Source organism: Lynx rufus, unplaced genomic scaffold, assembly GCF_022079265.1.
Source record: "Lynx rufus isolate CCGP_SWC_20201006 ecotype Redwood Valley unplaced genomic scaffold, mLynRuf1.p SCAF_16, whole genome shotgun sequence".
In the NCBI taxonomy this organism is placed as follows: domain Eukaryota; kingdom Metazoa; phylum Chordata; class Mammalia; order Carnivora; family Felidae; genus Lynx; species Lynx rufus.
In genome coordinates, this window is record NW_025814830.1 from 27,298,083 (window position 1) to 27,314,033 (window position 15,951).

At 37.7% G+C, this 15,951-nt stretch overlaps 1 protein-coding gene across 1 annotated transcript in view; it reads right to left on the minus strand.

Moving 5' to 3' along the window:
• Nucleotides 1-15,951, minus strand: part of RPGRIP1L (RPGRIP1 like) — an 89,642-nt gene that overhangs the window by 19,209 nt on the left and 54,482 nt on the right. The window contains exons 19-21 of the mRNA XM_047078415.1: nucleotides 13,362-13,463; nucleotides 12,756-12,915; nucleotides 10,968-11,041 (exon numbers count right to left, since the gene is read on the minus strand). Coding sequence (XP_046934371.1) covers nucleotides 10,968-11,041; nucleotides 12,756-12,915; nucleotides 13,362-13,463 — 336 coding nt within the window. The remainder of the gene's footprint in view (nucleotides 1-10,967; nucleotides 11,042-12,755; nucleotides 12,916-13,361; nucleotides 13,464-15,951) is intronic.

Genomic DNA, 15,951 nt, shown 5'->3' on the forward strand with positions numbered 1-15,951 from the left:
TTAGGTTATCAAATAAGACTATATACAAAAATAGAATTCTAAATGAAAGTAGATTACAGCCAAAGAAACAAGCAAAAACATCAATACCAAACAAACCAAAAGAAAACCCATCATATTCAAATAAATTTAAAAGAGCTTTAAATTCCTTACATGGCATCATCTCCTTTCTGGTCCAGTTTTTTATTGTTATTCCCCCTCGAGCCTCATTACCTCTATCCCATGTCCCTTAAATTTTCTAATATTATGTATAGAAGTTATTAGTTACCATTTCTTTGTTTTTTTTTTAAATATGTATTTATTTTTGGGATAGCGCAAGCGGGGGAGGGGCAGAAAGAGGGGGACAGAGGATCTGAAGCGGGCTCTGTGTTGACAGGCTGACAGGAGCGAGCCCGATGTGGGGCTCAAACTTATGAATGGTGAGATTTGAATAACTTGAGCCGAAGTCGGACACTCAACCAACTGAGCCACCCAGGTGCCCCTTTTGTCTTTTTAAAAAATGTTTACTTATTTTGAGAGAGAGAGAAGGAGACAGCAGGTGGGGGAGAGGCAAAGAGGGAGGGAGAGAAAGAGTCCCAAGCAGGCTCCATGCTGTCAGTGCGGAGCCTGATGCGCGGCTTGATTCCTTGAACCGTGAGATAGTGACCTGAGCCGAAATCAAGAGTTGGATGCTTAACAGATTGAGCCAGCCAGGCGCCCCATCTTTGTTCTTTTTATGCTACATAAATCAACTTAAAATAAATTAGAAGACGGATAAGTTCCAAATAGTATATATCCAGGGAAGCATGCTCTGTCTGAATAAAGAATTTTCTAAACATTATACCTTTTGGCTACCGGGGCTAGCCAATTTATTTTTCAACATTGGAACAATTCTGGTTGTGTTTTTGCCTCTGTGAATCAAAAGTTCAACTAGATTGTAAATAAAGATTTTGAAGATTAAGAAGTACATCAGCTGTCTGACTGACGGTTCAGTCAGACAACTTCGTGTCAGAAATGAACTCATACCCTCTCCCCTGATCTCATTCATCCTCCGATATTTCCCATCTCAGGTGACATCACCAGCCACCTGGCCACCCTACAGCCAGGAGACCTCGGAGCCACGGTTGCCATTTTCATTTTTCATACCCACCACATCCTGGAGATCACCCATCCCTATTCATGCCACTTCCTGAACACAATGATTCATCAGATTATTGAAAGCTTGTGTTTCAACATTGTATCAGCTATTGGGGATAAAAAGACAAAACAGGATGTGGCTTCTCTTTTCATTTTTATCTCTAGAGAAATTTGTTTAGGTTCTCATCTGATCTGGGGGAAGGACTCACTCAACAGCTGCCTAGTATTAGCATGCAGTTTGACGGAGTAACAAGGGAGAAATGAGAAGGGATCATGAAAGAGAACTGGTCGGCCGAACTGGACGCAGATGTACGGTACCAGCCTATAAACTCGGGGACTCAGGGACGCAAGCTACCCTGCTTATGACATCATTGCTGTTGGCATGCAGCACACGCTCAGAAACGAAGGGATCTACTCTCACGGCTAGAAGAGAGGCGAGGCACTCCTGCCCCTAATCCCTGGTCTGGAGTCTCAGCTGCCCTTCTTGCGGCTGAATTCTCTCCCTAAAAACAAATCAGGTATCACCCTTTCTGCTTGAAAGCCTGTTAACTTACACTCTAGCCATTTTCTGGGACCAGTGGTGTGCTGTTTACATAGCTTAGGTTTTTTGCATCTGAAATCTTCTTCACCAGACAAAATTCTACTTATTTTATGTCCTGGGCCACACATGCTGTCCTTTTAGGATAGCATTTCTACTCTCCAAGGGTGAGCTGGTTCCTCCTCTGGGTCCTTACTACACTTTCTAGTCACGTTATACTTCATGGATTTTTTTTTTTTTTTTTTTTTTGCGCCTATCTGCTTCTCTGTAGACTGTGAGCTCCTGGAGGCCAGAGCCTTGTCCTATTAATCTTCTGCTATTTAACATCCTATCTGGCACATAGTAGGCTCTCAATAAATACTTAAAGATATGGAGTCAAGGGAGGCTGAATATTTTTTATATATTCAGAATATCTTTTGTATATTGCCAGTAAAAGGTGTAGCTGCATTTTTTTTTTTTTTAGGTTTTCTTTTTTAACAAATATTTATTGTGTCTCCCGTGTTTTGGTAAGTTGGTTATTACTAACTGTTGAAAAATATATAGAAATCTTGCTGTTTAAGGTTTCAGTTAAGTAAGAGTATTTCAAAGACAGGTCAATATTGTGGAACTGAGATGGGAGGTTACTATTTTTTGAACTTTTCCAATTTTTCATAATAAAACAATGAAAAGTTCCACTAGGAGACTTGCAAGGGATAACCATACACTGATTCAAACAAGTCTTTGCAGTCAGATGCATCATAATGTCTGTTTAGGATCTCTAGAACAAGACAATTGTACTTCTGTAGGGTATTGGTAGCCTTCACATGTAGTAAGTTGGCCACACGGTATAGGCTTTAGGCTTTTCCTGTCTTCTATTCTGTATGTGTGAACGTTTGTTACTAAGTATGATGTTACTTTTGTCTTATTCACCAAGTGCCCTATTTACATCTCTAGTTAGCAAGATGTTGACGTTAGCATATAAAAAAAAAAGCATTTAAAAGTCGACGGTGGTGAACAGAAGTAATAGAAGTCACTCAAGTAAGAAGTTATTTTTACTTGCCTGTATAGATGGACACTCCATACTGTGTGATTGAATGATCTAGAAATGTGATGACAGCTTGTATTACTCGCAGAGAAAAAAAGTTAAAAGTTCTCATGATTTTGGCTCAATTCCACCATTGCTTCCTGACTGATGCTAATTCACTTTTTAGGCCATATTTTTCTACAGTATTTACTTAAGCTTTTATTGGCATGCTTAAATTTTTTATGTTTTACTTCAGAGGATCATGCTGAATTCTTCCTCTGGTTTCAAGCATCAGAGCAGTCACATTGGAGTTGAATTGTTAGGCTTCTAAAAACTAATTATACTTGACAGTCCTTAAACATCGTATCCCTTAACTGAGGATGGCCTATGATAAAAGTTTTCAACTTGTTTTAGTCCATTAGATTTAACTCTAACTCTGGTGAGATTACATGTGAGTTTTATTTCATTCTAAATTTCTACAGTGAATAAGCATTTCCGTAACTTTAAAAATTATAAAGTATAGAAAATAATTTGGCATATTCAAGTACTCAACGTCTAAAACAGATGTTACCATTTTGCTGTATCTGCTTCAAACTTTTTTTGTTATTACTGTTGAAGAAATGAAACATTTCAGTTAGATACAGGTAAAGCCCCTACCTCCTAGTTCCTTTCTTTCCTTTCTCATCCCCCCATAGGTAACCACTATTCTTAAGTTGGTATGTATCACTCCCAAACACGCTTTTATACTTTCTACAACATAGGTATATATCCATAAACGACACAGAGTATTGTTCTGTTTTTAGGCTTTGTATCAGTGGTATCAGCCTCTATCAATCATTTTGCAACTTGTGTTTTTTTTCACTGAATGCTATATATTTTTAGATTTATTCACGTTTATAATTAAAATCCAATTCCTATATATTAACTGTTCTATAGAATTCCATTTATATTGCATATATAATCTATAGTCCACTTATTTCTTTACTGATGAACAATCCAGGTGTCCACAGTTTTTTGCTATTACAAACAATGTTGCATTCCTTTATGTTTTCTTGTGTATGTGAATGATTCTCTTAGAAGAATTGCTAAGGGATAGAGGTGAGAAATTCAAATTACTCCCCAAATGGTTCCATGAATTTACATGGGTATTACATTTATCACTACAAAAATGTGTTACATACGTGTGTATGTGTGTAAATAAATATAAACAAAGCCTACCTATAGGAGTAGGTAGAACTTGGTACTATACAGCAAACTGATAAGATATAAAATGGACATGGAAGGTTATAATCTATGTCTATGCCCTTTAAGAGGAAAATTTTAATTGGGGTGAGTTCTAAGAAAAGCTCACCATTGGTATTGACAGAGCCATAGGTAAACAGGGTAGGAATGCACACTGATTAATAGTGATTCTTGGGGCGCCTGGGTGGCGCAGTCGGTTAAGCGTCCGACTTCAGCCAGGTCACGATCTCGCGGTCCGGGAGTTGGAGCCCCGCGTCAGGCTCTGGGCTGATGGCTCAGAGCCTGGAGCCTGTTTCCGATTCTGTGTCTCCCTCTCTCTCTGCCCCTCCCCCGTTCATGCTCTGTCTCTCGCTGTCCCAAAAATAAATAAACGTTGAAAAAAAAAAAATTAAAAAAAAAAAAATAGTGATTCTTACAACTTCCTTCTTCAGGCTGGGGGTGGGCAGAGTCATCTCAAAAAAAAAAAAAAAAGTCCTCCCAGGGGAGCCTGGGGGGCTCAGTCAGTTAAGCAACCAACTCTTGGTTTCGGCTCAGGTCATGATCTCACGGTTTGTGAGTCTGAGCCCCACATTGGGCTCTGCACTGACAGTGTGGAGTCTACTTGGGATTTTCTCTCTCCCTCCCTCTCTGCCCCTGCTCGTGCTCGCTCTCTCTCTCTCTCTGAAAATAAATAAATAAACTTAAAAAAAAAAAAAGTCCTCTCAACTCACACTAGGCTCTAAAACTTCCCCTTATTAGGAATCATATCCATTCTTCATACATGTTTTGATTGAAAATATTTGGTTTCTTAAAAGCTCTTTGGGAGAAAGAAGAGTAAAGAGAAACTCAAACTGTCAAGACAATAATGTTTTTAACAAACAAAAGCAAAAAAAAACCCAGCTTTCATCAGTGGCAGTAACTTATCTTTTCTCACGTGTTCTGTGAAAGACCCATATTAAACAAATAATGTAAATACCGAAAACTTCAGTGATGGAGATCAAAATGGTGCTAGAGTTAAGAGGGCTTATTTTTCGAATACTGTCATGGTCTCCCTTATACACCATGAAAATTACTGCATCTATAATGGTCAGCAAATTACAGAAGCTTGTTACCACATGTTCTAAAGCAATGGTTGGAATATTTTTTCCTGTCCTAATACACCTGAGGGATATGACACATTTCCATCATTAACTGTGGCTTACTATGGCAATAATGTGAAGGAAGGAGAGAATTTTAAAAATTACCCTCAATTTCAGGTGATTTTGATATGCTATTCCACTTTCACCATCATTGAAAACAGATGTTATAGTACAGTGGTTCTCAATTTTGGCTGCACATTAGTATCACCCGGGGAGCTTTAAACAAAATTCGGATTTAGCTGATCCGGATGGAGCCAGGCCCTGGCATTTAAAAATGCTCTCTAGGTGATCTGAGTGTGCAGTCACGGTGAGAAGTACCACTTTTCCCTAAAGTTGTTCTTAAACTCTTAGCATGCCCCAGAATGACCTGAAAGGCTCAATAACACACGGATTGCTGGGCCTCCGTCTCTGAATTTCTCATTCATGAGGTGTGGGGTGGGGTCCAAGAATTTGCATCCTCACAGTTTCTGAGGTGACGCTGACGCTGCTGGTCTGGGGACCACATTTTGAGAATCACTGCTCTAAACCAAGAAAGATTCAACGTATATTTGTTGTCCCTTTCTAAGATATTTGCAAAAAAGCTTCCATGATATTCATATGAAACTGTTCTCTAGTTATTATTTAACATTTTAGTACAGACTTAGCTTACAAATTATTTCCTTTCTGGAAGGAGTCTATACTCATCATTAAACATAATCCAACAAGAGGGGCACCAGGTTAAACGCCTGACTCTTGATTTCGGCTCAGGTCATGATCATGGTTTGTGGGTTCGAGCCCATGTTGGCTCTGTGCTGATGGTGTGGGGGCCTGCTTGGGATTCTCTTTTTCCCTTTCTCTCTGCCTCTCCCCTGCTCACTCTCTCTCTTTCTCAAAATAAATAAATACACTTAAAAAAAATAATCCAACAATATAAATCCCAAAAGTAAAATATAAAAGTTCCTTGTTTTCGGCAATTTTTTGCCAAAGGGGTTGGCAATTACGTTTTGTATAATTTTTGCATCACAGGCCATATGGTCTCTGTTGCAAACACTCAACTCTGCTCTTCTAGAGTGAAAGCAGTATAGACAATAGGTAAATGATGGGTGTAGCTGTGTTTCAGTGAAACTTTATTTACAAAAACAGGTAGAGAGAGGGCTGGGATTGACACATTGGCCATAGTTTGCTGACCCCTGCCCTGACCATGTCCCAGAGATACTCACTGCTAATGGTGTTTGGATTATATATTTCTAGACATTTTCTTGGTTTACATAAACCTAAATGTTGTGTCTGTATGCTCATATAAAAATGTGTACGTATGTGTATATAAATATTCCTCTTTCTTGGCTTCTTTGTAATGGAATTTTCAGTGAGGTGTAATTTCTTCACCATTGGTTTGGCAAAGGTGTGATGTGAGGAAGCAGGAATTTTTATACGTTGTTACTGTAACCAGAAATGTTTGCATTAGCAAAAACTGAAAGAAGCCTAAGGCTCCATGGGACACTCAACCAACTGAGACACCTAGATGCCCTCACCTAAAGGTCCTTCAAAAGGGGCTTATTTAAATAAATATGGTATGGCTATGCATTGCAGTATTATGCATCTGTTAAAAGAAATGGAATATACTACTATGGAAAGACATCCATAGTATATTAGTAAGAGATAATTAAGTTGCAAAACATAAAAAATAGTTTTGGAAGGATCTACCAGCAGAGTAATTCAACATTTCTGGTTTCACCTAAAATATATTTTGAAACGTGCTCTATCTAGCTGAAGCGTCCGTATGTAAAACAGCGGGAGGGGCTTATTTTACACATTGACAGGATATCATGTTTGATTCTGAAATCGTTTAATAAGTTTTTTAAAGTTTACTCATGTATTTTGAGCACGGGTGCGTGTGCGGGGCAAGGGCAGACAGAGAAGGAGAGAGAGAGAGAATCCCAAGCGGGCTCGAAACTATCAGCTCAGAGTCCGACTCAGGGCTTGAGCCCATGAACCATGAGAAACCAAGAGTCAGACATTTAACTGACTAAGCCACCCAGGTGCCCTGACTTAATACTTTCTATTTTTATTCATTTTTAATTTTTTTTAACGTTTATTTTGAGACAGAGAGACATACACACACGAGCAGTGAGATCATAACCTGAGCCGAAGTTGGATGCTTAACCTAATGAGCCACCCAGGTGCCCCCTGATTTAATACTTTTTAATACATGAATTCTGAAAGTAGTGAGTTGCTTTATGCATTTTGCCTTTCAAATCTTTAAAGCATATTTTGCTGAACATCATTATTGCAGTCACCTGGGAATGCCAGCTCATATTGTTCAAGAGGACCTGGTTTCCAGGTGGAATTGCAATTTCGTCCAATTGAATATGGCAGTTTTTACCAAACTGCCATTAGTAGAAACAGAGAAAGAGAACGATGTAAATATGCAATGCACAGAAGAGTCCGTTGCTCTTTCAGAGTGTGACTTCCCATTCTTACCTGTGGGCGCACTTTAAGAAATCTGTGAATTGATGGCCATACATTTCGTAGTGAAAATGGAAAGCTGTGTTGCTTCAAAGATAAAACTAGAAACACTCCGAAAGGAGGATTGTTAATTCTTTTTTTTAGTGTCATGGCAGATGCAAATTTTTGGTTTTGATGTCTATTTTAAGGACCTAAAACAAGGCTTTTAATCAATGTATTATACATCAAATTGATACTGTTAACTTCTGATTATTCAAATTAATAAAATATTCATAGAGAAATGTCCAAAGTTTTACATTTCTCAGACTCCCCCCACCCCACTTAATTATCATGCCTAGAAGCTTTTTAGTAAAAGAATCAGTCGTCAGGCTGACGGAATCTGACAGGCCAGCAAGGCCCAATTACACTGGTGCTCTGTGGCCCTTTGATGTCCTGGAAACGAAGAGCGATAGGGGCAAATTGGGTAGCACATTATGTTAATGACTTGATTTAATCCAGCCACTAAACTTTATGTAGCCTGTTAAAAAAGATGCTAACACTAATTATGCCACTTTGGAAAGAAAAGGAGGGGACAAGCATTTCACTCTGACAAAGTGAAGCTCATAAATGTTGTAAATGAAATGAAACAAAATGAAGTAATCTATGATTAATTATACATCACAGACATAAAGAAAAGAGGAAGAACCAAGTAATATGTCTAAGTCCTGGGAAATCTGTTAGATTCCTGTTAAGGATCAACATTTCTAAGAAATAACTGTGAGCTGAGAGATTCTGAAACATGCAAGGAGGAAACTGGGTGATCTTCAAGTGCTTATACAGTGTAGCAGGTAATTCAGATTCACAGTGTAATTGGCATAAATGATACTTATCTAGGATACTACTTTAGTCTCAATTCTGTGACATGAGAGGGTAGAGGCAATTGGTTAAAAAAAATCTTATCAAATGGGGAGAACCAGAGTAGGGTTCTCTAATTACTTTTTAATTAGTCTCTGTGCCTCTCTTCTTTTAAAATTGAATTCAAGAGTGTAAACTCCCTAAGAGCAAGAGGATTATTTCTCTTATTCACTGCTATATTCTCATGGCCTAGAACAAAACTTGGAATGCAGCAAATACTCCCCAAATACCTGTTTAATGAGTGAGTGATCTTCCCCCTCCCTTAAAAGCCCTTATTGGCCGCTCATAGAACTGTAGGATAGACTTCAGCCTCCTTGGATGATACACGAGAGGCCTCAACGCTGAGGACATGTCTACCTTTTCAGCATATTCTCCTGGGGCCCGGTAGGTGTGCCATAGATGTAGTCCACCCTAAAACCATTCTGAATTTCCAGAACAAGTTATGCTCCACATTCTAATTTTTATGCTATCATTCCTCTGTCCTGAAATGACCCCTCTATGGCTCTCACTAACTCCTCATCACCTTCAACACTTGGCTCAAGCTTCACTGACTTTTGGAAGTCATCCTTGATGAGGGTCCCTCATGCTGTTGGGTACTTGCTTGAATGCTCCTATAGCAGCACCCTGTGCATTCCGTTCCCCTAACTCCGACCACCTTACGTTGTGACTGTGTTTCCTTGCAGACTGTGACTTCTTTGAGGCGAGGGATTGCTTCTTTTCTGACACAGAGTAGATGCTAAGGAATATAGGATTGTTGTGATAATTAAAGGACATGTTACGCAGGATGTGCTTAGGTCAGAAGCACCATTCAAGTCGTCCTTTCCTTCTGATGAAAGCCATGTGTCACTGTCCTGAAAGTGCTACCTGAAGCAGTTCTTAAGGAAGATATACAGGAAGAAATGTCTGATTCAAACATGCACGCTTACTGTGCTGGGTGTAATGAGAATACATTCTTCATAAAATGATGTGATAGTTCATTTTATCTGTCAACTTGACTGGACCACCAGCTATTCAGACATAGGTCAAACATTGTCTTAGGTGTGTCCTTGGAGTGTTTCTGGATAAGATTAACATCTGAGGTGGTAGATGGAGTAAAGCAGACTGCCCTCTCTAATGTGGGTGGGGCCTCCTCTAATCAATTGAAGACCTAAACAGAACAAAAAGGAGAACAAAAAGAGAGAACTCCTCTTGCCTGTTGGCCTTCACATGCAAAGTTGGTCTTTTCCTGACTTTGAATGTGATAATGGAACACACTGACTCTTGTCGGGTCTCTGCCTGCCTGCTCTCCAGCTCGAATTTGTACCAGTGGCACTCCAACTTTTACGGTCTTCAGACCCAGACTGGAGCTACACCATTGCATTTCCTGGGTCTTTGCCTTGCTGAATGCAGATCCTGGGACTTCTCAGTCCCCACAGTCACGTGGCTCAATTCTTTATAATAAATCTTTCTATATGTAGACATTTATACATATATATCCTATTGGTTCTATTTCCCTGGAAAACCCTAATACAAATGGCTATCCACACAAGGGGCCCATTTTCCCTTTAATTCCCCTTATCACAATTTTCTAATAGACAGCATGGAATTTCTATTCATCAGTTTGATAAACAATTTCGGGTTTGATAAAGCAAAAAAGCTAAATTTAATTGAACTAAATGCTTTATTAAAAGTGTCCAGGAAACCATATTCAAGATTTCTTCCTTGATTTATTGATTTTGAAGAAAAAAGACTCCATATATCAGGATGCATGGGTCAGGTGGTATTATAATTAATAACAATGGTAATAAAACTTTGGACAGATGAACTATTCTGTTTGCATTTGGGTTTGTTCTGCAAAGAGGTTAAGCTGAGAATTTTAAGAGTTGAAAGAAGTATTCCAATTCTTACCCAAAAAGTAGAAATTCTAAAAAATGGTGTACAATTAATCATTTCAGGAAAATTAATGTAGATGAACAGAAAAAGCTAGAGCCTTTTTACTTTACTTACACTTACTTTATAAAAATGGCCCCCCCTTAAAATAAAAAATGCTCCGCTAAGTGGTATACTTCCCATGTAAATTAAAGTACAATTTTCTTTTCAAAATTTGAATTTACATACTACTTTTCAGCAATGTGCTACAAAACACGTAAACACTATACAAGATCTAACAGGGTTTAATTTTTTGGCAGAAATGAAATAACTTTAATAGTTTATCAGTGGACATATTTAGATATGAATAGTGTATGAATTCACATTTGCAAGCTATTATAGTTTTGAATGCAATATCACATTTTGAATTCTTAAAGTTGAGATGTGATTTAACATACCTTTGTACAATGGTTCTGAAAAGGAGTCAGGGAAGTCAACTGGTTTTATCAATTAACTATTAAAGCTACTATTGTTAGGTATTGTTAACATGTAAGCCAAACTAACTCCAGAAGTTATCACCCATCACATTATGAAACTACATATAAATTTATTTTGTACTAGACGATTGTATGGGTAAGACTGTGAAAATACATTAGCATTTTCCCAGAAATATTTTTGCCCGAAGATTTTCATACATGAAGACTGATACACTACGAATGAAGACAACTTTATTTTACAATTTTCTAGCTGGCATCAAGTTACTGACCTGTTTGATATTCTCGGAGACAGGACCAGGAATAATACATTCATCACTGTCAGACGCTGATCTCTCTTCCTCATCTGTTAAAAAATAAAACTCAATAGTTTAAGTCTATTAAAGCAAATATACCTTGTAAAATGGACAGAAATAAGCACATGTCATAAGGACAACCTTAAAAGAACAATATGATAATTACATCTAGACCTTTTTTAACAGCAAAGATATTTACTTTTACATTTTATTTCATTTATTTTAAATGTTTATTTATTTATTTTGAGAGAGAGAGAGAGAGAGAGCAAGGCAACGGAGGGGCAGAGGGAGAGGGAGAGAGAGAGAATCTCAAGCAGGCTCTGTGCTCTCCACGCAGAGACTGACATGGGGCTTGATCTCATGAGCTGTCAGATCACAACCTGAGCCGAAATCAAGAGTAAGACACTTAACCGACTGAGTCACCTAGGCGCCCCTAAATTATATTTTAGGAAAGAGAAAAAAAAAAAAAAAAAACCGACTGAAAATTCCAAGTTCAGTTTTAGTAGAAACAAAGATAATAAAAATATAGCTTGTTGTGAAATTGAAAAATAATCTTTAAAAAGATTTTTTAAAATATTTGTTTATTTTTGAGAGACAGAGAGACAGAGCATGAGCGGGAGAGGGGCAGACAGAGAGGGAGACACAGAATCCGAAGCAGGCTCCAGGCTCCGAGCTGTCAGCCCAGAGCCCGACGCGGGGCTCGAACTCACGAGCTGTGAGATCATCACCTGAGACGAAGTCAGACGCTCAACTGACTGGGCCACCCAGGTGCCCCTAAAAATAATCTTTTTAAAGAGAACAGGGTAATAGGTGTTTTCTAACAGCCTAACCAATTATACTGTGCAAAAAATCAAGTTACTCTTAGTATTTAAAAGCATCTTTAAAATTTTTTGCAGTTTTATTGTGGCACAATTGACGTACAATAAACTGCACATATTTAAAATGCAAAATTTTATATTTTGACATATACATAATTCTGTGAAATCATCACCGCAATTAAGATCGTGACTATATCCATCACTCCATAAGTTTCCTCGTGCCCCCGATAATCTACTCCTATTTTGCATCTCTCTGTTCCTATTTGCCCTTCCCCAGGGAGCGACTTCAATGCTTTGTCACTATAGTTGCCTGTTCCAGATATTCATAGAAATTGAATACTGTCATGAGTTGTCTTTTTTTGTCTGACTTCTTAGTTTTAATTTTTAAAAAGTTAATTTCTCTAGAATAATCCAGATGATAGTATAACACCCACAGAGAATATGAAATTATTTAAAATATAAACTGGACACGTGGTCAGCAGTTATACTTGGATGCTAGTGGGGCACTCCAAGCTGAAATAAGAAGGTGTGCAGTCATTCCCCTGACCGTAGCTGACGAGACTGAACTCTGTCCCATCATTTCTGTCGGGAGATAGGTATCATGAGGTAGATCCACTGTTAAATGAAGATGCCCTGTAGGCATACTCTTTTAAAAAAATTTTTTTTTATGTTTATTTATTTTTGAGAGAGAAAGAGAGAGAGCACGAGTGGGGAGAGGGGCAGAGAGAGAGGGAGACACAGAAACTGAAGCAGGCTCCAGGCTCTGAGCTGTCAGCACAGAACCTGACGCGGGGCTCGAACCCACGAACCGTGAAACCATGCCCTGAGCCGAAGTCGAATGCTCAACTGACTGAGCCACCCAGGCGCCCCAAAGGCATGCTCTTAACAGATTAAATAAAGCAAAGAAGGAAATAATGTTAACTTAAAAAAAGGAAAAAAAAATCACCTTCTGGTTCTAGTTCCTCAGTTATTTCTGTTTCATCTTCTGAAGAAGACAAACTTCGGTCTGCAAGCTGACCCTCAGAGAGACAAGACACATCATCATCTCTTCCTTCTATTTTCTCAGTATTCTCTTTTACCTTCGTTACACTGCTTCCTTGAGAAACCTGAAGAAAGGAAAGCACACTGATACACTGTTGCTTAGATCACATGTATACATACTTGTTGAAACACTGGATTAATAAAGCATGCAAGCTTGAGACTTAAATATATAGACAAGCATTACACATAAGTGATTCGTTAGAAAACAATCACCGAAATTGCACAAATGATAATATGCAGATACATGAAAATGTTATTATAAACCAAGAATGAAAAATGCATTAACATCAAAATGACTTTTACAGATTACTCTAATTCATATATCTATTTACTACCTGCTAATATCAGCATAATTGTAGCTGTTACAACCCTTGTCATATTTTTGGTCCTTCTATTCCCAGGAAGTTGTACACAAAAATAGGATAATGCTATGATTTCTTGATCCATGTTAATACAAAGTCTTTTAAGAACCAAATAAACCTTTTGAAAGAATTTTAATGCAAATACATACCTCAGGAATATGTGAAAGAGTTGGCATATTAATTTCTATTTCTGGTGTATGCTCCACTTCTGATGAAATTTCCTTCCCATCTTCAGGAGAAGTAGTTATCTCCTTTTATTGATGTAAAAACATGCATGTATGTTATTTTGTATTTACTACTAAATCTCAAATCATCCACACACACACACACACACACACACACACACACATACACACACACACACGTATATACATATATATGTGAGTAAATATCGTAGTTACCCATCTGTCCCTAAATTTAGTTAATGTATTTCAGTACAATGGTTGCTATTCATCATGGTATATACACAATTTAAGAACGGCAAGTGTAGTTCACTGCAGGACTGTTTATAACTGAAAGCAATGCAAATGTCCAACAGTAGAGGGCTACTTAAGTAAAATACGGTACATCCAAATACCTGAGTTCTTTGTAACCATGAAAAAAATAATAATGTAGATCATTATTAGTACTTACTGACACTGTCACTGCCACTGACATTGTACAAGTGTACTGACACTGACAGAGAGAGTACGCAATACAGCGTTGGGTAGAAAAGCTAGCTATGGAACAATACATATAGTTGTACACGCTTTTGTTAAAAAACAAACAAGCCAACAATGTGTATATTCCCATGGGAATAAGTGTGGAAGACAATTCACCAAAATTCCATCTCTGACATATAGATTTGGGGAAATTTAATTTTATTTTTAATGTTTTTAAATTTTCCTTTGTATTTTTTAATATTTCTATAATGATTATACATTACTCATGTGATTAAAAAAAATGCATGTACTAGGATAGATAATGTACTTTCTATGATCAACATTCTTTTTTAACTGTATCAAAAATCAATTTATAATCAATCATTTTCCAGGATTTATAAACTGATGTGTATTTTTAAAATGCAGCTTATCATTTTTGCTATTTTAAAAGTAAACATGTCCAATATAGAATATATGAAAGATAGGGGTGCCTGCGTGGCTCAGTCAGTTAAGCATCTGACTTTGGCTGAGGTCATGATCTCACGGTTCATGGGTATGAGCCCCGTGTCGGGCTCTGTGCTGACAGCTCGGCCTTGAGCCTGCTTCAGATTCTGTGTCTCCCTCTCTCTCTGACCCTCCCCTGCTCATGCTCTGTCTCTCTCTGTCTCTCAAAAATGAATAAGCATTAAAAAATATTAAATAAAAGAAAATGTGAAAGATAAACAAGAAAGCAAAAGAAATTAATACAAATCCATATTTTCATTACCCAATGGTAATATCTGTTAATAATAGATTTCTTTTTATTTTTTACCTTTTTCTTTATGGTTAATTTTTAATGCAAATAAAGAAATCTCTTGGTTACATAGCAGTAATTATATTATAAATACAATATATCCTATTACATTTAAAAAACCCTTAATACCACAACATAAAATTTTCTCTTGGTATGAAACTTTGGGTAAACATAATTTTTAATAAAACATAATATTAAAATAAATGAATGTATCATAATTTAATGAACCACTTTACTAGTGTTGGACATATAACTGGTTCACCATTTTTAGCTGTTGTGATGAACGCTGCAACAAACATCTCTATGCACATCTTTTTTATATTTATGATCATTTATGTAGGAATCAGGCTACCTGTGTTCGAATCCCAGATCTAATACTTTGACCTTGAGCAAGTTACTTAAGCTCTGTAAACATTACCTTCCCAATCTTTAAAAGGGAATAATTCTAGTATGATCCTAAGGTTGTTGTGAGAATTAAATGAGTTCAGTGGCCATAAAGCATTTAGCTCAGTGTCTGACACATAATAAGCACTCAGTAAGTATTAGCTATTAAATACTGCCTGACTAGTAATTCTTGAATTCATTTACTTAGCACATATATATGAAATGCACTGTATATGCCAGGTATTTTGTAAGCTCTGGGTGGTGGCTGTGTAGCTATTCACTGAGCTGTGTGCTTAAGATTCATGTCCTTTACCTATGTGTGAGATATGTCAATTACAAATAAGTTATTATTTTTTTAAAGTCCAAAAGACATGATGATGGTAACTCGAGTGGTGAGAGTAGAGATGACTGACTACGGGATATGTTTTGGAAGTATAGCTGACAGGTTTTGTGGATGAACTGGATGTGGGATGTGAAAGAGGAAATGCCAAAGGGATGACTTTGAAATTTCATGACTGTGCAACTGGTTGAACGGTCAGTCATTTATGAGAATGGGAAACAATGAAAGAAACGTTTTGGAAGAGGGTTGGTGAGATGACATCTGGGTTTTGACATGTGAAGTTTAGGTTTCTACTAGACGTCCAATGCATATGAAATAAGCAGGAAGAAAATAAATCTGGAATTGGGCAGCGAGATCAAGACTGAAGATACAAATATGGGAGTATCAGCATCTAGATGTTGTTCCAAACTGTGAGATTGGTGGTGACTGGGTGGCTCAGTCAGTTAAGCATCTGGCTCTCGGTTTCGGCTCAGCTCATGACCTTGTGGTTCATGGAACAGCGTGGAGCCTGCTTAAGATTCTCTCTCTTCCTTTCTCTTTGCCCTCGCCTATGCTTTCTCTTTGCCCCTCGCCTATGCTTT